General features: G+C 43.9%; 1 protein-coding gene across 1 annotated transcript in view; it reads left to right on the top strand.

The window, feature by feature from the left end:
- LOC134340378 (complement C3-like) overlaps positions 1 to 27710 on the top strand; it is a 265235-nt gene that overhangs the window by 134557 nt on the left and 102968 nt on the right. The window contains exons 18-20 of the mRNA XM_063037558.1: positions 6823 to 6931; positions 10923 to 11008; positions 25239 to 25378. Coding sequence (XP_062893628.1) covers positions 6823 to 6931; positions 10923 to 11008; positions 25239 to 25378 — 335 coding nt within the window. The remainder of the gene's footprint in view (positions 1 to 6822; positions 6932 to 10922; positions 11009 to 25238; positions 25379 to 27710) is intronic.

The following is a 27710-nucleotide window of genomic DNA, read 5'->3' as shown; positions in this document are numbered from 1 at the left end:
CAGACTTTGCTACAAAGCATTAATTCTATTATCTAAATCACTGACAAACAATGTGAAAAGTAGTGGAACTTTTACCAATGCTGTCCGCCTGAGGAACACCACTAGTTACTGGCCGTCAAGCAGAAAAGGCTCCCTTTATTCCCACTTGCTGCCTCCTGCCTGTCAGCCATTCCTCTATCCTTGCCAGTATCTTTCCTCTAATTCCATGGGATTTTATCTTGTTAACCAGCCAACATATGAATATGAATTCAATCATGTTATAATCACCAACTCCTAAGGGTTCCTTTATCTTAAGCTCCCAAATAAAATCTGGATTATTACACAAAACCCAATCTAAGATAGCCTTTCCCCAAGTAGGCTCAAGCAGAAGCTGCTCTAAAAAATCATCTCGTAAGCATTCAACAAATTCCTTCTCTTACAATTTGACAAGAACCTGATTTTCCCAATCCCTTGCATAGAATCCCACATTATAATTGTGGCATTTACCTTATATGCCCTTTCCAGCTCCCTTTGCAACCCTACATCTTGGCTACTATTTGGAGGGCCGATATATAATTCCCATGACGGTGTTTTACCCTTGCAGTTTCTTCACTCCACTCACAAAGCTTCTACATTCTCTGACACAATGTCACTTCTTTCTAAAGAAGTAATTCCAACTCTTACCAACAGTGCCACACCACTGCCTATGCCAGTGAGTACAGATCCAGAGCCACCAAATTTTCCTTTTATTCCTGCATACAGAGTGGACATAGGACCACTAGAAAATCAAGCTGCAGAAATAATAATGGGTGACAAGGAGATTGCAGATGAACTAAGTGAGCATTTTGCATCAGCCTTCATTGTGGAAGACACTATCAAAGTGCTAGGTGTTAGAGTATGTGAAAGAAGAGGAGTGAGTGCAGTTACTATTACAAGGGCAAAGGTGCTCAAAAAGCTGAAAGACTGAAGGGTACATAATCATATGGACCAGATGAAGTACACACTAGAGTTTCGAAAGAGGTAGTGTTAGAGATTGTGGAGGCATTAGATTAGATTAGATTATGAGGACACGCAGTCCTCTTTTATTGTCATTTAGTAATGCATGCATTCAGAAATGATACAATGTTCCTCTGGTGTGATATCACAGAAACACAAGACAAACCAAGACTGAAAAACTGACAGAAACCACATAATTATAACATATAGTTACAACAGTGCAAGCAATACCATAATTTGATGAAGAACAGACCATGGGCACGGTAAAAAAAAAGTCTCAAAGTCTCTCGAAAGTCCCAACATCTCACACAGACGGTAGAAGGAGGAAGACTCTCCCTGTCATGAGCTTCCAGCGCTGCAAAGTTGCCGATGCAGCATCCTGGAAGCACCCGACCACAGGCTGAATCTCAGTCCGTCCGAAAACCTCGAGCCTCCGACACCGAGCACTGAGCACCATCTCTGCCGAGCGCTTCGACCCCATCCCCGGCCGCCAGCAACAGGCAAAGCTGAGGAATTGGGGCCTTCCCTCCGGAGATTCTCGATCGCACAGTAGCAGTGGCAGCGAAACGGGCATTTCAGAAGTTTCTCCAGATGTTTCTCCGTGCTTCTCACGTCCTTCTCCATCAAATCAGGATTGTGCACGGCCCCTATTTAACAAATACGAGTAACACACATAAAAGTTGCCGGTGAACGCAGCAGGCCAGGCAGCATCTCTAGGAAGAGGTGCAGTCGACGTTTCAGGCCGAGACCCTTTGTCAGGACTAACTGAAGGAAGAGTGAGTTACTCACTCTTCCTTCAGTTAGTCCTGACGAAGGGTCTCGGCCTGAAGCGTCGACTGCACCTCTTCCTAGAGATGCTGCCTGGCCTGCTGCGTTCACCGGCAACTTTTATGTGTGTTGCTTGAATTTCCAGCATCTGCAGAATTCCTGTTGTTAACAAATACGATATCATTTCACCGGAGAGGCTGCATGTGCTGCGTCGCGCTGCCATCTTCTCCTCCCTCCAGAATGATCTTTCAAAAATCATTAGACTGTGGCACAGAGCCAGAGGACGGGACAATTGCAAATATCACTCCACACTTTAAGAAAGGAGGAAGGCAGCAGGATGGAAAGTATAAACCAGTTAGCCTAACCTCAGTGGTTGGGAAGATGTTGGAGTCGATTATTAAGGATGAGGTTATGGAGTATTTGGTGACACAGGACAAGATAGGACAAAATCAGCATGGTTCCCTTAAGGGAAAATCTTGCCTGACAAACTTGTTGGAATTCTTTGAGGAGATTACAGGTAGGATAGATAAAGGGGATGCAGTGCATGTTGTATATTTTAGACTTTCAGAAGGCCTTTGACAAGATGCCACACAGGAGGCTGCTTATCAGGTTAAGAGCCCTTGGCATTACAGAAGAGTTACTACCATGGATAGAGCAGTGGCTGATTGGTAGGAGGCAGTGAGTGGGAATAAAAGGATTCTTTTTTAATTGGGTGCAAGTGACTGGTGGTCTTCCACAGGGGTTGGTGTTGGGACCACTTCTTTTTATGATGTATATCAATGAAATAGATGACTTTGTTCCCAAGTGTATGGATGATACAAAGATTAATGCAAGTAGTGTTGAGAAAACGGGTAGGCTGCAGAAGGATTGAGACAGATTAGGAGAATGGGCAAATAGGTGGCAAATAAAATAATAATAATAATAATTTGCCTTTCAACTCACAAGTGAGCATAGTTGCTAATGTTTCTGTAGCAATTTCTTTTTTACAAGGTTGAGTTGCAAGCTCAACTCTCAACTCAGTACGGATGGAAAGTGACCAAGGGAGCCAGCTGGATTTGAACTCGGGACCTTTCACTCCAGAGTCCAGCACTAATGCCAACATGCCACCAGCCAGCCAGTGTTATACTCTGTAGGAAAATACATAGTCATGCAATTTGGTAGTAGAAATAAATGTGCAGACTATTTTCTAAACCGGGAGAAAATCCAGAAATCTAAAATGCAAAGGGACTTGGGAGTCCTGGTGTAGAACACACTAAAGGTTAACCTGCAGGTTGATTTGCTGGTGAGGAAGGCAATGCAACATTAGCATTCATTTCAAGAGGTCTAGAATACAAGAGCAGGGATGTGATGCTGAGACTTTATAAGGCACTGGTGACACCTCACCTTGAGTGTTGTGAACAGTTTTAGAAACATAGAAAACCTACAGTACAACACTGCTGTGCCGAACATGTACTTACTTTAGAAATTACCTCGGGTTACCTATACTTGTGTGTACCTATCCAGGGGTCTCTTAAAATAGCCTATTGTAGCTGCCTCCAGTTTTGGGTTCCTTATCTAAGAAAAAAATGTGCTAGCTTTGGAGAGGGTTTAGAGAAGGCTCACAAAAATGATTTCGGGAATGAAAGGGTTATCATAAGAGAAACATTTGGTGGCTCTGGATCTGTACTCACTGGAAATTAGAAGGATGAGGGGGAGAATCTTATTGAAACATTTTGAATTTTAAAAGGCCTAGACAGAGTAGATGTGGAAAGGATGTTTCCCATAGAGGGGGAGTCCAAGTCAAGAAGGTACAGCCTCGGGATAGTGGGATATCCATCTAAAAGAGAGATGCAGAGAAATTTCTTTAGCCAAAGAGTGGTGGATTTGTGGGATTTGTTACCACAGGCAGCTGTGGAGGTCAGGTCATTGGCTGTATTTAAGACAGAGATTGATAGGTTCTTGATAGGACATGGCATCAAAGATTACAGGGAGAAGGCCAGGGAATGGGGTTGAGGAGGAGGCAATGATCAGCCATAATTGAATGGCGAAGCATACTCAATGGGCCAAATGTCTTTATTCTGCTCCGATTGGATTATGGACTGGGACATTGCAAATCTCACTCCGCTCTTTATGAAAGGAGGCAGGCAGCAAAAAGGACATTATAGATCAGTTAGCCTGACCTCAGTGGTTGGGAAGATGTTGGAGTCAATTTTCAAGGATGAGGTTATGGAGTACACAGGACAACATAGGACAAAGTCAGCATGATTTCTTTAAGGGAAAATCTTGTCTAGCAAACCTGTTGGAATTCTTCGTGGAGACTGCATGTATGATAGATAAAGGGGATGTAATGGATGTTGCATATTTGGACTTCCAGAGGGCTTTTGACAAGGTGTGACACATGGGACTGCTTGCCAAGTTAAGAGCCCATAGAATTACAGGAAAGGTACTGGCTTGTTCAGAGCATTGCCTGATTGGTATGAGGCAGTAAGTGAGAATAAAACAATTATTTTCTGGTTGGCTGCCAGTGACTCCTGGTGTTCCACAGGGGTCGATGTTGGGACCATTTCTTTTCCTGCTATACATCAATGATTTAGTTGATGGAATGGATGGATTTGTTGGCAAGTTTGCAGAAGATTGGAGGGGCAGGTAGCTTTGAGGAAACAGGTAGGCTGCAGAAGGACTTAAGACAGATTAGGAGAATGTGCAAGAAAGTGTCAAATGAAATACAATATTGGGAAATGCATGGTCATGCACTTTGGTAGTAGAAATAAATGTGCAGACTATGTTCTAAATGGGGAGAAAATCCAAAAAATCTGAGATGCAAAGGAACTTAGGTGTCCTTGTGCGGAACATCCTAAAAATTAATTTGCAGTTTGAGCCAGTGATGAGGAAGGCAAAGGCGATGTTGGTCTTTATTTCAAGAGGTCTAGAGTGCAAGACCAGGGGTGTGATGCTGAAACATTATAAGACACTGGTGAGGCCTCATTTTGATGGGGGTGAATGTATGTGATACGGCACCAGGACCATCGTCTCCCTCAGGACCATATGGGAGGACTTACTCTTGTGCCTTTTTGCCTAAGTTCAACTCTACACAACACCACTATGGAGTTGGAGATGGAGACCTAATTGTGATCAAATGGGACTTGGGGGAATGGAGACAATGGCTGAAATACCAAGCTCTTGCAGTTCTAGGCTATCAACTAGATCCTCAATCCATTCAAGAGTCAGGCTTGATGAGCTCTTCTTTGACCAATTCAACTTCTTCTCCTACTGACTGGGCTCCAAGAAAATTAGGTGGACATGGGTCATGACAGTTTGACCCATCTAAAATGGCGACTGACCCTCAATTCATAATTCCATCCTCCCAGATCCTCAACCTGATCATCTGGGACCAGGCTCTACAGCACAAGCCTAAACTGGCTGACATATCTGAGAGCTGTATGCATTCTGAAGCACTCCAGTGGACCCACTTCTTGCCCCTCTCCACCATCCAGGTGTATGACAGGCTCTGGATTTTCTATGATGCCAGTTCTGGTGGGCCACCATGATCGCAGATATACGTCAGTTCATTGCAGTGTGCCTTCAGTGTGCCTCGTCCAATTCCTCCAACCAGTGACCCTCTGGGCTCCTGTGGACCCTGCTGGTCCCTCAGCGCCTGTGGTCCCACATTGCCATGGAGTTCATCATGGGGTTGCCACCATCTGTGGAGGCCACAGTGATCATGACAGTGGTGAATTGGTTCTCCAAGGCAGCTCACTTCATTGTCCTCTCCAAAATTCTGTCAGCCGCTGATACAGCAGACCTGGGTCTTCAACATGGAGTTCACTCTCACGGCTTCCCTCAGAATACTGTCAGACTCGGGCCCACAGTTCATTTTCCACATCTGTCAAGCATTCTGCTCTCTCCTCGGCACCTGTGAGTTAATTCTCTTGCTATCATCTGCAGCCCAACATGTAAAGAGTCAATCAGCAAGCGGAGAAGTTTCTGCAATGCTTCACCACCTCTAACCTTTCCACATGTCTCTGCACTGGGCTGATGTGTCCCACAATCCACACACCTTCTCTGCCATGGACATTTCATCCCTTGATGTGCTCATGACTACCAACCCCATCGTTCCCTGCGCAGGAGCCAACGGTGGTGGTCTATTCTGCCAAGGCCCTGGTTCACTACTGCTAGAATGCTTGGAGGAGAGCATGGAGGGCCACCATAGCTGCCAGCTGAGCCTACTGCTGATAGGCCAACTGTCCAGCCAGACTACTACAGTGTGGGGTCTGTGTCTGGCTGTCTACCCAAAACCTGAACCTGTGCACAGTCTCCTGCAAGTTCACAACCCAGTTCATTGATCCCTTCAAGATCTCACATCACATCAATCCACTCACTTACCAATCCTAGCAGCCACAATCCCTCATGATCACACCTACTGTACATTTCACATGTCCTGCCTCAGGCCTGTCATCCATGGATCACAAAGCCACCTGGGTGTGTACCTCTGGAACCTGAGCAAAACATTAGATCTAATCCAATTGATTATTGTGATCCCAATCATAATCAGTTCAAGCTGTGGAACTGATTATGATTAGGACCACCCTAACATAATTATAAGTTCCAAGCACAGTAGCAAATTCTTGCTTAGCACTTCTTAATTTGCTAAAGTTGTTAAAATTTGTGTGGCAATTGCTTGTACATTAAATACTTTTGATGGCACTGACTGGTTAATACATACATCTGCTATTCTAACTTTAAGGCCAGTGTTACACGATTCTAGGAGCATTTAGTTGAGGAGTGTGCAGGAGGCTGAGGTGATGGCTGGGGGTGCGTAGAAAGCCAGAGCACCAGAAATTCACAGTTTTGCTTTTGCTGATCACTTAATGCAATGTACAGCTTACAATCTATTGCATTTGGATGTCATCAGGAATGTATATAACCCTGGGAAATGTTAGGTTCAATTCAGAAACCCAAGGATAGCTTGGCTGACAGCTCTGAATTTTATGTTTCACATACCTATTCTGAGTAGCAAATATCTGTTTGGGCTTTTTATCTTTTATTCTTTATCTCCAAGGTTAGATTATATGTAAATCCATAATTTACTCTTTTCTTTAGGTGCAGATGATGATTACTACACTCCTTATGAACACATAACAAGCAGATCCAACTTCCCAGAAAGCTGGCTATGGACAATGAGACCTCTTCAAAATATTGAGGAAGATGGGTATTTATCCAAAGTTCTTATACATTTGAATGGATGCCTTTTGATGGTACTACACTACTCAATAAAATTAATTCAGGAATTTGCCAGAATTTGTATTCAATGACAGTTTTTTGTCCCATCAACACTGACTGGATATGTTTCAAGTAATAACATTTGCAATTTTACACATTACTAGTTCCAGCAAATAGTAACATGACATTCATTAAAAAAAGTGTTTTGATGGACTTTAAGAAAGTTTCCATGTGCTTTAACCAAATATTGAGGGTAGTTGTACCTGTATGCACATAACGTAATTTAACCCATGACAATCTGGTTGAGAAGGAATGCTCCTCACTCCTTCTAGATGACAAAACACTAGTCTTAGCTCTAAATGCAAAATTGGACTGCACATTCATGAAAAGCCTTCTGTGCAGGAAACAATATAAAATACATAGATTTTACTGGTGTATATGATAGCGCAGTGGGAGTAATGGACAACGATAGTGTAGTGGGAGTAACAAAGGTTCAAAGGTTAATTTTATTATCAAAGTATGCATTCAGAATACAATTGATTTGTCTTCTCCAGATAGCCATAAAATAAAGACATTGAAGTACTTGAAAGAAAGACAGCAATCCCCTCTCCCCGACTACATGAAACAAAAGCGATATAAAAACTCACAAACCCCAAACCCTCCTACCCATCCCTCACACAAAATGTAACAGATTACTCACATAGAGAAACAACTGCAAGATCATCAAACCACAAACCCCAGCCCACCAATCAGCAACAAGAAATAATAGGTGAGAACAAGAAAAAAAACACAGAACTGAAAGAGGCCAAAATGAGTGACAGTCTGATCCATAAATCTCAGAATTCTGATATCACTCCGAGAGCATTTGGACATAACGGCCTCTCCGAGGGCAGTGACTCGAACCAGCACTGTAATACTAACAAATTATCAACATTTTTTTGACAAAGTGATGAGAGAGATTGAGTGTAGGGCAATGGATGTTGTCTACATGGGTTTTAGTAAGGCATTTAACAAAGTCCCTCATGGGAGGCTAATCCAGAATATTAAGCTGCATGGGGCCCGTGGCAAATTGACTGTTTGGATTCAGAACTGGCTTGCACATGGAAGACAGGGTAGTGGTTGAAGGATATTCAAGCTGGAGGTCTGTATTTAGTGGTGTTCTGCAGGAATCTATGTGGGAACCTCTGTTATTTCTGATGTATATAAATGACCTGGATGAAAATGTAGATGAGGTGGGCTATTAAGTTTGTGTATGATATCTAGATTGATGGAGTTGTGAAAAGAGTAGAAGACAGGCAAAGAATACAGCACAATATAGATCAGTTGCAGATATGGGCAGATGGAGTATAACCCTTTAACCCAGATAAATGTGAGGTGTTGCGCCTTAGTAGGGCAAATACGGAGATAATACAATGTTAAGGACAAGATACTTAATATTGATGTGCAGCAGAGAGATCTTGGGATCCAAATTCATAGCTCGGTAAGGTGGTTAAGCCCCTTTCTAGATCTTTCTGTCTCTGTCTCTGGAGACAGCTTATCCACTGATGTCTACTGTAAGCCTAATGACTCTCACAGCTATCTGGACTATTCCTCTTCTCACCCTGTCTCTTGCAAAAACGCCATCCCCTTCTCGCAATTCTTCCGTCTCCGCCGCATCTGCTCTCAGGATGAGGCTTTTCATTCTAGGACAAGGGAGATGTCTTCATTTTTTAAAGAAAGGGGCTTCCCTTCCTCCACTATCAACTCTGCTCTTACACGCATCTCCCCCATTTCACGTACATCTGCTCTCACTCCATCCTCCCACCACCCCACTAGGAATAGGGTTCCCCTGGTCCTCACCTACCACCCCACCAGCCTCTGGGTCCAACATATTATTCTCCGTAACTTCCGCCACCTCCAACGGGATCCCACCACTAAGCACATCTTTCCCTCCCCGCCTCTCTCTGCATTCCGCAGGGATCGCTCCCTACACAATTCCCTTGTCCATTCGTTCCCCCCCATCCCTCCCCACTGATCTCCCTCCTGGCACTTATCCGTGTAAGCGGAACAAGTGCTACACATGCCCTTACACTTCCTCCCTTACCACCATTCAGGGCCCCAAACAGTCCTTCCAGGTGAGGCATCACTTCACCTGTGAGTCGACTGGGGTGATATACTGCGTCCGGTGCTCCCGATGTGGCCTTTTATATATTGGTGAGACCCGATGCAGGCTGGGAGACCGCTTTGCTGAACATCTACGCTCTGTCCGCCAGAGAAAGCAGGATCTCCCAGTGGCCACACATTTTAATTCCACATCCCATTCCCATTCTGACATGTCTATCCACGGCCTCCTCTACTGTAAAGATAAAGCCACACTCAGGTTGGAGGAACAACACCTTATATTCCGTCTGGGTAGCCTCCAACCTGATGGCATGAACATCGACTTCTCTAACTTCCGCAAAGGCCCCACCTCCCCCTCGTACCCCATCTGTTACTCATTTTTATGCACACATTCTTTCTCTCACTCTCCCTTTTCTCCCTCTGTCCCTCTGAATATACCTCTTGCCCATCCTCTGGGTTCCCCCCCTCCTTGTCTTTCTTCCCGGACCTCCTGTCCCATGATCCTCTCGTATCCCCTTTTGCCTATCACCTGTCCAGCTCTCGGCTCTATCCCTCCCCCTCCTGTCTTCTCCTATCATTTTGCATCTCCCCCTCCCCCTCCAGCTTTCAAATCCCTTACTCACTCTTCCTTCAGTTAGTCCTGACGAAGGGTCTCGGCCTGAAACGTCGACTGCGCCTCTTCCTATAGATGCTGCTTGGCCTGCTGCGTTCACCAGCAACTTTGATGTATGTTGCTTGAATTTCCAGCATCTGCAGAATTCCTGTTGTTAGGGTTATGAAATGCTTGCTTTGAGTTGAGTTCAAGGCATTGAGTTCAGAAGTCAAGAGGTTATGTTGCAACTTTATAAACTCTGGTTAGGTCACATCTGGAGTATTGCATATATTTCTGGTTGCCCCACTATAGGAAGGATGTTGAGGCTTTGGAGAGGGTGCAGAAGTGGTTTACCAAGATGCTGCCTGGTTTAAAGAGCATGCACTATCATGAAAGGTTGGATAAACTTGGGCTGTTTTCTCTGTAGCATTGTAGGCTGAGGGGAGATCGGATAGAGTTTTAAAAGTTTGCGAGGCATTGATAGAGTAGGCAGGGAGTATCTGTTTCCCAGGGTTGAAATGTCTACCAGACAGCATGTATTGAAGGTGAGGGGGGGAGATTCAAGGGGGATGTGAGGGGTAAGTTGTTTTACTCATGCTTCCTGAAATGCACTGCTTGATGTGGTGATAGAGGCAAATACATTAAAGGCTTTTCAGAGACATTTGGATAGGCACATGGATGTAAGAAAGATGGAGGGATGTCGACATAGTACACGTTGGATGGATTGGTATTTAAGTATTTTTGATTTGCTTTTTAGCTGGGTCAGCACAACATCGTGGCCCAAATGGCCTGTTCCTGTGCTTTGCTGTTCTTTGTTAAAATCTGATTCAGTTTTGAAGTAATCCCAGCCAGGTGTCCATATAGTTTGTGTCATGTCTGTAGGCTTATTGGTGTTAATCATTCCTTCAGCCAATGGTAGAAGTGGTCAACACTTTACTAAAGTTAGTGGCTGTTACAGCAACATATCAAAATTCAAAACTTGCCTGGTGTCTAAAGATACACTGTCCTCATAACTTGCCAAGAATGAATCTTGGAGATACTGGTTAATGCCTGGATCATTTATTCATGTGTTCTATGCCTAAAGAGATAACAATCGCAGGCAGTGGAGTACTATGAAATAAGACTCTTTGTGTAATGTGTCCAAAGTTTCAACTTCATATGTTCGTCTCTAAAATTTCAACAACAAATATGTGCTGTTTATCACAAAAAGCAACAGATTACAAAAGTAATATATTTGTGGTGTATATGTCAAAATGAGTTTAATGTACATTTTCTTTTACTTAAACAGCCATGCATCAATGGAGATTACTCAATACCTTAAAGACTCAATCACTACTTGGGAAATACAAGCTGTCAGTCTGTCTCCAACAAAAGGCAAGGTTCTTCTGCATTATAAGAATGTTGAAATCAATAACTACGTAATGTTTTGAAGGGCACCAATAGGCCAGGCTTTGATCAAATATTACACTTCATTTATTTTCATATGTGGAAGTTGCGAGAGTGGAGATGTGGGACAAACAGAGCACCAAACACAGAAGAAAAATGCCTCCACTGTTTGCTTTGACCGGAGTGTCATAATGTGCTCATCATTGACTAAAGACAGATATATTCCAAAATGTTCAAAGGGAAGAAGGACACTACTGTGGCTGACAAGTGAAGTCAGAGCCAAAGTAAAAGCAAAAGAGAGGGTACACAAGGAAGCCAATGCTAGTGGGAAGTAGAGGATTGGGGAGCTTTTAAAAACTTGCAGAAGGAAACTAAGAAGGTCATTCGGAAGGAAAAGATGAATTATGAGAGGAAACTGGTGACTAATATCAAAGAAGATACTAAAAGCTTTTTTAAGTACTGTATATCAGAGTCATAATCAGAACCAGGTTTACTATCACCGGCATGTGACATGAAATTTGTTAACTCAGCAGCAGCAGTTCAAGGCAATACATAATCTAGCAGAGAGAGAGAAAAAACAAATAATAATTAATAAAATAAAACATAATAAATATATACATCAGTTACATATATTGAATAGCTTCAAAAATGCAAAAACAGAAATACTGTATATTAAAGAAAGTGATGTAGTGTCCAAAGCTTCAATGTCCATTCAGGAATCAGATAGCAGAGGGGAAGAAGCTGTTCCTGAATCGCTGAGTGTGTGCCTTCAGACTTCTGAATCTCCCACCTGATGGTAAAGTGAGAGAAGGGCATGCCCTGGGTGCTGGGGTCCTTAATAATGGACATCGCCATTCTGAGACACCGCTCCTGAAAGATGTCCTGGGTACTTTGTAGGCTAGTGCCCAAGATGGAGCTGACTGGATTTACAACCTTCTGCAGCTTCTTTCGGTCCTGTGCAGTAGCCCCTCCATACCAGACAGTGATGCAGCCTGTCAGAATGCTCTCCACGGTACAACTATAGAAGTTTTTGAGTGTATTTGTTGACATGCCAAATCTCTTCAAACTCCTAATAAAGTATAGCTGTTGTCTTGCCTCCCTTATAACTACGTCGATATGTTGAGACCAGATTAGATCCTCAGAGATCTTGACACCGAAGAACCTGAAGCTGCTCACTCTCTCCATTTCTGTAGCCCCTATGAGGATTGGTATGTGCTCCTCCGCCTTACTCTTCCTGAAGTCCACAATCAGCTCTTTCATCTTAATTACCTTGAGTGCCAGGTTGTTGCTGTGGCACCATTCCACTTGTTGTCATGTCTCACTCTTGTACGCCCTCTTGTCACCACCTGAGATTCTACCGACAACCGGGTGACCGGGTCTCTGGCACTGAGCCTGGCGCTGTTGTGCAGGAGAGAAGGAGAGAAGGAAGGAGAAGAGAAATGCGGTAGTCATAGGGGATTCCATAGTCAGGGGAACGGACAGGAGATTCTGTGATCCTGATAGAGATACCCGCATGGTGTGTTGCCTCCCAGGTGCCAGGGTATGGGATGTCTCGGATCGGGACCTGAATATTCTAAAGGTGGAGGGTGAGTAGCCAGTTGTCTTGGTACATGTTTGTACCAATGACATATATAGGACAAAGGAGGGGGTCCTGAAGAGATATTTCCAGGAGTTAGGAAGGAAGCTGAGAAGCAGGACCTCCAGGGTAGTAATCTCGGGATTGCTACCAGTGCCACGTGCTAGCGAGGGCAAGAATAGTCGGATCAGGCAGATGAATGCGTGGCTGAGAGACTGGTGCAGGGGGCAGGGCTTCAGATTTTTGGATAATTGGTATCTCTTCTGGGGGAAGTATGACTTGTTCAAAAAGGACAGGTTACACCTGAACCCGAAGAGGACCAGTATCCTGGCGGGAAGGTTTAATAGAGCTGTTAGGGAGGGTTTAAACTAATTTGGCAAGGGGATGGGAACCGGAATGACAGAGCGGAGGAAGGGGAAAACAGAAATAAATCTAAGATAGTGAGCAGTACAGATGTCAGGAAAGACAGGCAGGTGATGGGGCAAATTTGTAGCCATTGGGATGAGTTGCAGTGCAATAAAGTTGCAGTGAAATCAAAGTGAAAAGTATCAAATACTGGTAAAAGGTGTTGTACTTAAATGCGCACAGCATAAGGAATAAGGTGGATGATCTTGTCGTACAGCTACAGATTGGCAGGTATGATATTGTGGCCATCACTGAGACCTGGCTAAAGGATGCATGTCTCTGGGAGCTGAACGTCCAAGGATACACGGTGTATGGGAAGGATAGGAAGGTAGGCAGAGGGAGAGGTGTGGCTTTATTGGTAAGAAATGATATTAAATCATTAGAAAGAGGTGATATAGGATCGAAAGGTGCAGAATCTTCATGGGTTGAGCTAAGAAATAGCAGGGGTAAAAGGACCCTGATGGCAGTTATTTATAGGCCTCCAAAGAGCTGCAGGGATGTGGCCTACAAATTACAACGGGTAATAGAAAAGGCTTGTCAGAAGGGTAGTGTTATGATAATTGTGGGGGATTCTAACACACGAGTGGATTGGGAAAATCAGGTCGGCACTGGATCTCAAGAGAGAGAATTTGTAGAATGTCTGCGAGATAGCTTTTTAGAACTGCTTGTTGTTGAGCCCACTAGGGGATCGGCTGTACTGGATTGGGTATTGCATAATGAACCGGAGGAGATTAGAGAGATTGAGGTGAAGGAACCCTTAGGAGGCAGTGATCGTAACATGATTGAGTTCACTATGAAATTTGAAAAAGAGAAGCCGAAATCTGATGTGTCGGTATTTCAGTGGAGTAAGGGAAATTACAGTGGCGTGAGAGAGGAACTGGCCAAAGTTGACTGGAAAGGGACACTTGGTGGGAAAGACAGTAGAGCAGCAGTGGCTGGAGTTTATGTGAGAAATGAGGAAGGTGCAAGACAGGTATACTCCAAAAAAGAAGAAATTTTTGAGTGGAAAAAAGATGCAACCGTGGTTGACAAGAGAAGTCAAAGCCAAAGTTAAAGCAAAGGAGAGGGCATACAAGGAAGCAAAAATTATTGGGAAGACAGAGGATTGGGAAGTTTTTAAAACCTTACAAATGGAAACCAAGAAGGTCATTAAGAGGGAAAAGATTAACTATGAAAGGAAGCTAGCAAATAATATCAAAGAGGATACTAAAAGCTTTTTCAAGTATATAAGGAGTAAAAGACAGGTGAAAGTAGATATAGGACCGATAGAAAATAATGCTGGAGAAATTGTAATGGGAGATAAGGAGATGGCAGAGGAACTGAACGAGTATTTTGCATCAGTCTTCACTGAAGAAGACATCAGCATTAGACCGGACACTCAAGGGTGGCAGGGAAGAGAAGTGTGCACAGTCATAATTATGACAGAGAAAGTACTCAGGAAGCTGAATAGGCTAAAGATAGATAAATCTCTTGGACCAGATGGAATGCACCCGCGTGTTCTGAAGGAAGTAGCTGTGGAGATTGCGGAGGTATTAGCGATGATCTTTCAAAAGTCGATAGATTCTGGCATGGTTCCGGAAGACTGGAAGATTGCAAATGTCACTCCACTATTTATGAAGGGGGCAAGGAAGCAAAAAGGAAATTATAGACCTGTTAGCTTGACATGGGTGGTTGGGAAGTTGTTGGAGTCGATTGTCAAGGATGAGGTTACAGAGTACCTGGAGGCATATGACAAGATAGGCAGAACTCAGCATGGATTCCTTAAAGGAAAATCCTGACTAATAAATCTATTACAATTTTTTAAGGAAATTACCAGTAGGCTAGACAAGGGAGATGCAGTGGATGTTGTATATTTGGATTTTCAGAAGGCCTTTGACAAGGTGCCACACATGAGGCTACTTAACAAGATAAGAGCCCATGGAATTACAGGAAAGTTACATATGTGGACAGAGCATTGGCTGATTGGCAGGAAACAGAGAGTGGGAATAAAGGGATCCTATTCTGGTTGGCTGCCGGTAACCAGTGGTGTTCCACAGGGATCCGTATTGGGGCCGCTTCTTTTTACATTGTACATCAACGATTTGCATTATGGAATAGATGGCTTTGTGGCTAAATTTGCTGACGATACGAAGATAGGTGGAGGGGCCGGTAGTGCTGAGGAAACGGAGAGTCTGCAGAGAGACTTGGATAGATTGGAAGAATGGGCAGAGAAGTGGCAAATGAAGTACAATGTTGGAAAGTGTATGGTTATGCACTTTGCCAGAAAAAATAAACGGGCAGACTATTATTTAAATGGGGAAAGAATTCAAAGTTCTGAGATGCAACGGGACTTGGGAGTCCTCGTACAGGATACCCTTAAAGTTAACCTCCAGGTTGAGTCAGTAGTGAAGAAGGCGAATGCAATGTTGGCATTCATTTCTGGAGGAATAGAGTATAGGAGCAGGGATGTGATGTTGAGGCTCTATAAGGCACTGGTGAGACCTCATTTGGAGTACTGTGGGCAGTTTTGGTCTCCTTATTTAAGAAAGGATGTGCTGACATTGGAGAGGGTACAGAAAAGATTCACTAGAATGATTCCGGGAATGAGAGGGTTAACATATGAGGAACGTTTGTCCGCTCTTGGACTGTATTCCTTGGAGTTTAGAAGAATGAGGGGAGACCTCACAGAAACATTTCGAATGTTGAAAGGCATGGACAGAGTGGATGTGGCAAAGTTGTTTCCCATGATGGGGGAGTCTAGTACAAGAGGGCATGACTTAAGGATTGAAGGGCGCCCATTCAGAACAGAAATGTGAAAAAATTTTTTTAGTCAGAGGGTGGTGAATCTATGGAATTTGTTGCACGGGCAGCAGTAGAGACCAAGTCATTGGGTGTATTTAAGGCAGAGATTGATAGGTATCTGAGTAGCCAGGGCATCAAAGGTTATGGTGAGAAGGCGGGGGAGTGGGTCTAAATGGGAGAATGGATCAGCTCATGATAAAATGACGGAGCAGACTCGATGGGCCGAATGGCCGACTTCTGCTCCTTTGTCTTGTGGACAATGGCTGTATTGTCAGCAAATTTATAGATGGTATTTGAGCTATGCCTAGCCACACAGTCACGTGTATACAGAGAATAGAGCAGTGGGCTAAGCACACACACCTGAGATGTGCCAGTGTTGATCGTCAGCGAAGAGGATATTTTATCACCAATCCGCACAGACTATGGTTTTCTGGTTAGGAAGTCAAGGATACAATTGCAGAAGGAGGTACAGAGGCCCAGGTTCTTCTACTTCCCAATCAGGATTGTGGGAATGATGGTATTCAATGCTGAGCTATAGTCGATGAACAGCATCCTGACTTAGGAGTTTGTGTTGTCTAGATGGTCTAAAGCTGTGTGGAGAGCCATTGAGATTGCGTCTGCCATTGACCTATTGTGGCAATAGGCAAATTTCAATGGGTCCAGGTCCTTGCTGAGGCAGGAGTTCAGTCTAGTCATAACCAATCTCTCAAAGGATTTCATCACTGTCAATGTGAGTGCTATCAGGCGATAGTCATTAAGGCAGCCCACATTATTCTTCTTAGGCACTGGTATGATTGTTGCCTTTTTGAAGCAAGTGGGAACTTCCGCCCGTAGCAGTGAGAGATTGAAAATCTCCTTGAATACACCCGCTAGTTGGTTGGCACGGGTTTTCAGAGCCTTACCTGGTACCCCATCAGGACCTTCTGCCTTACGAGGGTTTACTCTCTTTAAAGACAGTCTAACATCGGCCTCTGAGATGGAAATCACAGGGTCATCAGGTGCAGCAGGGACCTTCACAGCTGTAGTTGTGTTCTCTCTTTCAAAGTGGGCATAAAGGGTAAAAGAGAGTCGAGGATAGACATAGGACCAATGCAAAATGATATTGGGGATATTGTAATGAGAGATGCAGTGAAAGCAGAGGAACTGAATGCGTATTTTGCATCAGTCTTCACAGTGGAAGATGCCTGCAGTATACTGGGCACTTGAGAGTGTCAGGGAAGTGAAGTATGTGCAGTGAAAATTACAACTGAGAAGGTGCTCAGAAAGCTTAATGATCTGAGGGTGGATAAATCTTCTGGACCTGATGGAATACACCTTGGGTTCAGAAGGAAGTAGCTGGAGAGATTGTGGGGACATTAACGGTGATCTTTCAAGAATTGATAGATTCTGGGGTTGTACCGGATGACTGGAAAGTTACAAATGTTCCTCTGCTATTTAAGAAGGGTGGAAGACAGCAGAAAGGAAACTATAGACCTGTTAGCCTGACATCAGTGGTTGGGAAGTTGGAATCGATTGTTAGGGATGAGATTATGGAGTACCTGGAGGCACATGGTCAAAACCAACATGGTTTCCTGAAAGGAAAATCCTGCCTGACAAACCTATTGCAATTCCTTGAGGATATTACAAGCAGGATAGGCAAAAGAGATGCAGTTGACATAAAAACATAGAAAATAGGTGCAGGAGTAGGCCATTTGGCCCTTCGAGCCTGCACCGCCATTTATTATGATCATGGCTGATCATCCAACTCAGAACCCTGCACCAGCCTTCCCTCCATACCCACTGATCCCCGTAGCCACAAGGGCCATACCTAACTCCCTCTTAAATATAGCCAATGAACTGGCCTCAACTGTTTCCTGTGGCAGAGTGTTCCACAGATTCACCACTCTCTGTGTGAAGAAGTTTTTCCTAATTTCGGTCCTAAAAGGCTTCCCCTTTATCCTCAAACTGTGACCCCTCATTCTGGACTTCCCCAACATTGGGAACAATCTTCCTGCATCTAGCCTGTCCAATCCCTTTAGGATTTTATACGTTTCAATCAGATCCCCACTCAATCTTCTAAATTCCAACGAGTACAAGCCCAGTTCATCCAGTCTTTCTTCATATGAAAGTCCTGCCATCCCAGGAATCAATCTGGTGAATCTTCTTTGTACTCCTTCTATGGCAAGGATGTCTTTCCTCAGACTAGGGGACCAAAACTGCACACAATACTCCAGGTGTGGTCTCACCAAGGCCTTGTACAACTGCAGTAGTACCTCCCTGCTCCTGTACTCGAATCCTCTCGCTATAAATGCCAGCATGCCATTCGCCTTTTTCACCACCTGCTGTACCTGCATGCCCACTTTCAATGACTGGTGTATAATGACACCCAGGTCTCATTGCACCTCCCCTTTTCCTAATTGGCCACCATTCAGATAATAATCTGTTTTCCTATTTTTGCCACCAAAGTGGATAACTTCACATTTATTCACATTAAATTGCATCTGCCATGAATTTGCCCACTCACTCAACCTATCCAAGTCACCCTGAATCCTCTTAGCATCCTCCTCACAGCTAACACTGCCGCCCAGCTTCGTGTCATCTGCAAACTTGGAGATGCTGCATTTAATTCCCTCATCCAAGTCATTAATATATATTGTAAACAACTGGGGTCCCAGCACTGAGCCTTACGGTACCCCCCTAGTCACTGCCTGCCATTCTGAAAAGGTCCCGTTTAGTCCCACTCTTTGCTTCCTGTCTGCTAACCAATTCTCCATCCACATCAATACCTTACCCCCAATACCGTGTGCTTTAAGTTTGCACACTAATCTCCTGTGTGGGACCTTGTCAAAAGCCTTTTGAAAATCCAAATATACCACATCCACTGGTTCTCCCCTATCCACTCTACTAGTTACATCCTCAAAAAATTCTATGAGATTCGTCAGACATGATTTTCCTTTCACAAATCCATGCTGACTTTGTCCGATGATTTCACCGCTTTCCAAATGTGCTGTTATCACATCTTTGATAACTGACTCCAGCAGTTTCCCCACCACCGACGTTAGGCTAACCAGTCTATAATTCCCCGGTTTCTCTCTCCCTCCTTTTTTAAAAAGTGGGGTTACATTAGCCACCCTCCAATCCTCAGGAACTAGTCCAGAATCTAACGAGTTTTGAAAAATTATCACTAATGCATCCACTATTTCTTGGGCTACTTCCTTAAGCACTCTGGGATGCAGACCATCTGGCCTTGGGGATTTATCTGCCTTTAATCCCTTCAATTTACCCAACACCACTTCCCTACTAACATGTATTTCGCTCAGTTCCTCCATCTCACTGGACCCTCTGTACCCTACTATTTCTGGAAGATTATTTATGTCCTCCTTAGTGAAGACAGAACCAAAGTAATTATTCAATTGGTCTGCCATGTCCTTGCTCCCCATAATCAATTCACCTGTTTCTGTCTGTAGGGGACCTACATTTGTCTTTACCAGTCTTTTCCTTTTTACATATCTATAAAAGCTTTTACAGTCAGTTTTTATGTTCCCTGCCAGTTTACTCTCATAATCTTTTTTCCCCTTCCTAATTAAGCCCTTTGCCCTCCTCTGCTGAACTCTGAATTTCTCCCAGTCCTCAGGTGAGCCACTTTTTCTGGCTAATTTGTATGCTTCTTCTTTGGAGTTGATACTATCCCTAATTTCTCTTGTCAGCCACGGGTGCACTACCTTCCTTGATTTATTCTTTTGCCAAACTGGGATGAACAATTGTTGTAGTTCATCCATGCAATCCTTAAATGCTTGCCATTGCATATCCACCGTCAATCCTTTAAGTGTCATTTGCCAGTCTATCTTATCTAATTCACGTCTCATACCTTCAAAGTTACCCCTCTTTAAGTTCAGAACCTTTGTTTCTGAATTAACTATGTCACTCTCCATCTTAATGAAGAATTCCACCATATTATGGTCACTTTTACCCAAGGGGCCTCTCACGACAAGATTGCTAATTAACCCTTCCTCATTGCTCAAAACTCAGTCTAGAATAGCCTGCTCTCTAGTTGGTTCAAAAAACCATCCCGCATACATTCCAAGAAATCCTCTTCCTCAGCACCTTTACCAATTTGGTTCACCCAATCTGCACGTAGATTGAAGTCACCCATCTGGCCCTGGGGATTTATCTGCCTTTAATCCCTTCAATTTACCCAACACCACTTCCCTACTAACATGTATTTTGCTCAGTTCCTCCATCTCAACATCCAACTGCTGTTCCTTTATTGCACACATTTCTAATTTCCTGTTTAATACCATCTCCGGCCTCACTACTACTGTTAGCTGGCCTGTACACAACTCCCACCAGCGTTTTCTGCCCCTTAGTGTTACGCAGCTCTACCCATATCGATTCCACATCTTCCCGGCTTATGTCCTTCCTTTCTATTGCGTTAATCTCATCTTTAACCAGCAACGCCACCCCACCTCCCCTTCCTTCATGTCTATCCCTCCTGAATATTGAATATCCCTGAACGCTGAGCTCCCATCCTTGGTCACCCTGGAGCCATGTCTCTGTGATCCCAACTATATCATAATCATTAATAACAATCTGCACTTTCAATTCATCCACCTTGTTACAAATGCTCCTTGAATTGACACACAAAGCCTTCAGGCGCTCTTTTACAACTCTCTTAGCCCTTATACAATTATGTTGAAAAGTGGCCCCTTTTGATGCTTGCCCTGGATTTGTCGGCCTGCCACTTTTACTTTTCTCCTTACTACTTTTTGCTTCTACCCTCACTTTACACCCCTCTGTCTCTCTGCACTGGTTCCCATCCTCTTGTTGTGAACTAACCTCCTCTCGCCTAGCCTCTTTAATTTGATTCCCACCCCCCAACCATTCTAGTTTAAAGTCACCTCAGTAGCCCTCGCTAATCTCCCTGCCAGGATATTGGTCCCCCTAGGATTCAAGTGTAACCCGTCCTTTTTGTACAGGTCACGCCTGCGCCAAAAGAGGTCCCAATGATCCAAAAACAATCCCTGCCTCCTGCTCCAATCCCTCAGCCACGCATTCATCCTCCACCTCATTGCATTCCTACTCTCACTGTCGCGTGGCACAGGCAGTAATCCCGAGATTACCACCTTTGCGGTCCTTTTTCTCAACTCCCTTCCTAGCTCCCTATATTCTCCTTTCAGGACCTCTTCCCTTTTCCTACCTATGTCATTGGTACCTATATGTACCACGACCTCTGGCTCCTCACCCTCCCACTTCAGGATATCTTGAACACGATCAGAAATATCCCAGACCCTGGCACCAGGGAGGCAAACTACCATCCGGGTCTCTGGACTGCGTCCACAGAGTCGCCTATCTGACCCCCTTACTATCGAGTCCCCTATTCACAACTGCCCTCCTCTTCTTTTCCCTACCCTTCTGAGCTACAGGGCCGGACTCTGTGCCGGAGGCACGGACACTGTCGCTTCCCCCAGGTAAGCTGTCCCCCCCCAACAGTACTCAAACAGGAGTACCTATTGTCAAGGGGCACAGCCACCGGGGTACTCTCTATTACCTGACTCTTCCCCTTCCCCCTCCTAACCGTGACCCACGGTCTGCCTCCCGTGGCTCCGGTGTGACCACCTGCCTGTAACTCCTCTCTATCAACTCCTCACTCTCCCTGACCAGACAAAGGTCATCGAGGTACAGCTCCAGTTCCGTAACGCGGTCCCTTAGGAGCTGCATCTCGATGCACTTGGCGCAGATGTAGACGTCCGGGAGGCTTGGAGACTCCAGGGCCTCCCACATCCGACACCAAGAACAGCAAACTGCCCTCACACTCATACTGCCCCTCTCCTCAAATAACAACAGAAAATGAATACCAAACCTTCCTCGCCTCGCCCGTTTCCGCCTAAGCCCGTTGAGCCGAAGCCCTTAAGCCTTCACTCTGCTCCCGGCTCACTCCGCAGCCTGCAAACTCCGCTGCCCGCTGTATGAGGCTCTGTTCCTTTTAAATCTGCCGCGCTGCACAGCCCGACGTCACACGCCTGCGCAGTCCCGCCTCTCTGAACGCCGTTGGAGAAAAAAAAAATGAAAATTTCAAAAATGTCTTTCTCCGCACTCCCTCTCCGACTCTCAGACTTCCTTCTTCGAATCATAGTGTACTTGGATTTTCAGAAGGCCTTTGACAAGGTGCTGCACATGAGGCTGCTTAGCAAGATAAGAGCCCATAGAATTACAGGGAAGTTAGCAGCATGGGTGGAGCATTGGCTAGTTGGCAGAAAACAGAGTGGGAAGAAAGGGATCCTATTTTGGCTGGCTGCCGGTTACCAATGGAGTTCCACAGGGGTCGGTGTTGGGGCAGTTGCTTTTTACAATGTATGTCAATGATTTGGATTACGATAATAATGATTATTGTCTAAATTTGCTGATGATGCAAAGATAGGTGGAAGTGTGGGTAGTGTTGAGGAAACAGAGAGCCTGCAGAGAGACTTAGATAGTTTAGGAGAATAGTTTAGGGGAAGTGGCAAATGAAATACAATGTTGGAAAGTGTATGGTTATGCACTTTGTTGGAAGAAATAAATGGGCAAAATATTATTTAGATGGGAAGAGAATTCAAAATGCAAAGATGCAAAGGGACTTGGAAGTCCTGCAAGATACCCTAAAGGTTAACCTCCATGTTGAGTCAGTTGTGAAGAAGAAGAATGCAATGCTGGCATTTATTTCTAGAGGTATAGAATATAAGAGCAGGGATGTGATATTGAGACTCTATAAGGCACTCGTGAGACCACACTTGGAGTATTGTCTGCAGTTTTGGGCTCCTTATTTTAGAAAGAAGATACTGACATTGGATACTGACATGATTCCAGGAATGAAAGAGTTACCGTATGAGAAATGTCTGGCAGCTCTTGGGCTGTAGTCCCTAGAGTTCAGGAGAATGAGGGGGGATCTCATAGAAAGATTCCAAATGTTAAAAGCCCTGAAAAGATTAGATATGGCAAAGCTATTTCCCATGGTAGGGGATTCTAGGAAAAGAGGATACTACTTCAGGATTGAAGGACGTCCTTCTAGATCTGAGATGCAGTAGTAAATCTGTGGAATTTGATGCCACGAGCGGCTGTGGAGGCCAAGTCATTGGGTGTACTTAAGGCAGAGATAGGTTCTTGATTAGCCAGGGCATCAACGGGCGTAGGGTGAACGCAGGGGAGTGGGGATGACTGGAAGAATTGGATCAGCCCATGATTGAATGGCGGAGCAGACTCGAACTGAATGGCCCACTTCAGCTCCTATATCTTCTGGTCTTATGGTCTTATGGCCATTGGAGAGCGTAGGATATAAAGGATGCAGGTTCTATTTATGAGGCTGAAATCTAGAATAGAAATGTAAAATACTGTTAATGTATAACTGGCCAGGCAGCATCTATCAAAAGAGAAAAATAGTCCTTTCCACAGAACAGGGAAATGTTAGAGATGCAATAAATTTTAAAATGCACAGTAAATAGAATGTGGTGAATACAGAAGAGGTGAAGTAACTGGCATAATGGGTCAGGAAAAAGGGAATGGCTGAATAATTGTACTGGGGTCTGGGCCTTTTTCACATTTGCAATTTATCAATGACAAAAGAAGAAAGTAGTTCCTTGCCAGTAAGTCCATCCATTTATTTCTGTTGGGACATCGGATCACGTCAAGGTATACTGCATATATACTAAGTCAGTTTTAAGTGCAATGGTGCAATGGTGTTCCTATTGAACATGGAACAGTAGAGCTCAGTACAGGCCTTTCAGCCCACGATGTTACACCAACCTTCTAACCTACTCAAAAATCAACTTATCTTTTTCCTCCCATTTAGCCCTCCATTTTTTTTCATTCATGTACGTATCTAAATTGCTTTAATGTATCTGCCAGTACCACCAGTTGTATTTTCCATGTACTTATCATTCTTCGCGTAATACCTAACTCTGGCATCCCTCTGACACTTTCTTCAATCATCTTAAAAGAATGCCCTCTTGCATTATCACTGTTGCCATGGTAAAAAGGCACCTGCTATCCTTTCTATCATCTTGTACACCTCTTTTGGTGAAACATTCCATCATCACATTAAAATTATATGGGTGCTTTTATACATGTTATCAGTGTTATGCTATTTCTTCAGTCGGTCACAATCACCAGAAGAAAAGATGCAGGAAAGACAAGTACTGTCAAGGAAGGTTTATGTGCTACTAAAAGAACACAAGGGTTATCTATTGTTTAAGATAGATGCCGGAGAGAGAGGCAGACAAAGAACAGTTCTTGGGAACGGTTTCTTGGGAACAGCCGCCTAGCTAGGACATTGGTGCATTGTTGCGGAATATCTGTTAAATCGGGGCTGTGGACAATTCTGATTTGATGGAGGCAGATGTGAAAGCACAGAGGAACATCTGGAGAAATTTCTGAAATGCCCGTTTGCTGCTGTCATTACTGCACGATCGTGAATCTTCCTGAGGGAAGTCCTCAAAATCCCCAGCTTTACTTGCTGTTGGCGACCGAGATTGAGGTCGAATCGCTCGGATAGTGATGGCACTCAGTACTCGGTGTCGGAGAGCTGATCAGAGGCTCGAAGTTTTCGGACGACCCAGAGTCAGACTGTGGTCAGGCATGGCAGGGAGAGTTTTTCTTCCTTCTCCCGTCTGCGTGAGATGTGGGACATTTGAGAGACTTTGAACTTTTTACTGTGCTCATGGACTGTTCTTCATCAAGTTATGGTGTCGTTGCACTGTTGTAACTATATGTTATAATTATGTGGTTTTGTCAGTTTTTTCAGTCTTGGTCTGTCCTGTGTTTTGTGATATCACACCGGAGAAAATATTGTATCATTTCTTAATGCATGCATTACTAAATGACAATAAAAGAGGACTGCATGTCTTCATAATCTAATATCATCGACAATCAGGGGAGGTCTGTATTGAAATCAGGAATATTCTAATTTTCAAGGTGTAAACCTAAATGGACTTGCTGCTGTAAGTCTTTTGAAAATTATTACTGATACATCAACTGAAAAATTTCTTCCTTAGGGAAACTGTACATTATCATTAAAACTAATACTATTCATTCCAGGTGCAGTTTACCACTTGAATAGACACATAACATTGACCATAACTGGATAAGCTGTGAATATTTATTAGCCCATGCCTTTGACCATTGTTACTGAACCTCAGCAACCTTCTCTAATTCAAAGTAAAAGCACACAAAATGTGAATGGTCATTTTTGTAATATAACACTTCTATAATCTTTTAATGTCTGTACCTCAAATCAGAGATGATTTGTATTATATTATGGCAGAGCAGTCTATTTAAATCTGTATCAGTTGATGGGAATGCAGAAGTTATTCCTTCAAAATATGAGGTTAACACGAAGGAAATTAAGTTTATTCTCTGTTTTGAAAGTAATTTAGTTTCACTATGAAATATAACAACAGATACTGTAAGTGTGGTGCCTATTCTGAATATTAAAACTTCTTGTTTCAGGAGTTTGCATTGCACAACCCTATGAACTGACGGTAATGAAAGACTTTTTCATCGACCTTCGACTTCCATACTCAGCTGTTCGCAATGAACAAGTGGAAATTCGAGCAGTCCTTTACAATTATCATACTTCAAAAATTCAAGTAAGTTTGGCAACGATATTCGATATCCTAAAGATTTCAGTCACAAGGAGATCATTGTAAATCCTGCAATGAATGTAATGGAGTTGTGTAATGGGGTGTAGAACAGGTTAAGTGAATAGTGTTGCATTTATAACAATGGTCCAAGGTCAGAAGTGTAACTGGATGAAGAGGAGTTACAGGAGAGGGATCAGAGATTGAATGTGAAGAGGCAAAAGATTTAAATTTTCTGGAAGGTCATACAAACAGACAAAATCATGTTGTAACACACACAAAAAATGCTGGTGGACGCAGCAGGCCAGGCAGCATCTATAGGAAGAGGTACAGTCAACGTGTCGGGCCAACCCTTCGTCAGGACTAACTGAAAGAAGAGCTAGTAAGAGATTTGAAAGTGGGAGGGAGAGGGGGAGATCCGGAATGATAGGAGAAGACAGGAGGGGGAGGGATGGAGCTAAGAGCTGGAAAGTTGATTGGCAAAAGGGATACGAGGCTGGAGAAGGGAGAGGATCATGGGAAGAGAAGCCTAGGAAGAAAGAAAGGGGGAGGGGAGCCCAGAGGAAGGAGACAGGCAAGGAGTTATAGTGAGAGGGACAGAGGGAGAAAAAAGAGAGAGACAGAAAGGGGGGGGGCGGGAATAAATAAATAAATAAATAAATAAATAATGGATGGGGTACGAAGGGGAGGAGGGGCATTAACGGAAGTTAGAGAAGTCAATGTTCATGCCATCAGGTTGGAGGCTACCGATTATGGAATATAAGGTGTTGTCCCTCCAACCTTCATCTTGACAGTAGAGGAGGCCATGGATAGACATATCAGAATGGGAATGGGACGTGGAATTAAAATATGTGGCCACTGGGAGATCCTGCTTTCTCTGGTGGACAGAGTGTAGGTGGTCAGCGAAATGGTCTCCCAGCCTGCGTCGGATCTCACCAATATATAGAAGGCCACACCGGGAGCACCAGACGTGGTATTTCACCCCAGCTGACACTTCACAGGTGAAGTATCGCCTCACCTGGAAGGACTGTCTGGGGCCCTGAATGGTGGTGAGGGAGGAAGTGTAAGGGCATGTGTAGCACTTGTTTTGCTTACTAGGATAAGTGTCGGGAGGGAGATCGGTGGGAAGGGATGGGGGGTATGAATGGACAAGGAAGTCGTGTAGGGAGCTTGTTGTCAATCATGTTGTCATCATGTTGTCTTGTGTTCACCATTGGTGGAGTGGAGGGAACAGTAGATGTGCATTGCATGAAGCTGTAGGGTGTGAAGAGGACAAATGATAGTCTGAAGGGCATGAAAGAATCTGAACAAGACAAATGTAAGTTAGAATCTCTGAGAAACGCAGGTCAGTGAACAAAATGGCTACAGCAGTACAGGAGATGTTAAACAGAGATGAAGGATAGAGAATAGGAAGCAAGTCGGGGGAATGTTGAAATGGTTGACGAGGACAGTGATACATCAAGAGGATATAGAACTGCTTTTAAATGAAATGGTGAGACAGATATTAGACAAAAGTCAATGTACATGAATATGAAATCGGTGGACAGGATCAATTAAAGCTCAGAAGGAAAAGGTGTACTAAGCTAATGCTGGAGAAGTTCTATGGAACTCCAAATAGGGAGAAGGATATGGAAGATGCAATCTCCACCAGGGGCATGACTAAGGAAATGGGATGTTATGTTGGAGCTGTATAAGACATCGGTGAAGCTTAATTTGGAGAATTCTGTGCAGTTTTGGTCACCTACCTACAGGAAAGATGTAAATAATGTCAAAAGAGTAAAGAGAAAATTTACAGGGATGCTGCCGGGTCTGAAGGACCTGAGTTGTATGGAAAGATTGAGTAGATTAGGACATTATTCCTTGGAATGTAGAAGATTAAGAGGAGATATGATAGAAATATTTAAAAAATGAGTGGTAAAATAGGGTAAATGCAAGCAGGCTTTCTCCAGAGGTTGTGTGGGACTAAAACTAGAGGTCATGGGTTAAGGGTAAAAGGTCAAAAATTTAAAGGGAGTATGAGGGGAAACGTCACTCAGATGGTTGTGAAAGTGTGGAGCGCGTTGCCACTGCAAGTGGTGCAGTGATTTCAATGTTTAAGAGAAGTTTGAATAGGTACGTGGATGGTAGGGGTATGTAGGCCTATGGTCCCGGTGCAGGTCGATGGGGGTAGGCAGTTTAACTGGCTCTCTATGGCCTGTTTCTCTGCTGTACTTCTCTATGACTTTGACTAAGGGCTATATGCAAAGACCATAAATATTGGGAGACTTCAATATTACACCATTTGGATAATTAGAATCAAGAGAAGAAAATACTGAAATGTGTTCAGGTGATCTTTTTAGCC

Source organism: Mobula hypostoma, chromosome X1 (genome assembly GCF_963921235.1).
Source record: "Mobula hypostoma chromosome X1, sMobHyp1.1, whole genome shotgun sequence".
NCBI classification, from domain to species: Eukaryota; Metazoa; Chordata; class Chondrichthyes; order Myliobatiformes; family Myliobatidae; genus Mobula; species Mobula hypostoma.
Note: the sequence above shows the minus strand (reverse complement) of the source record. Positions and strands in the feature narration are given on the sequence as shown.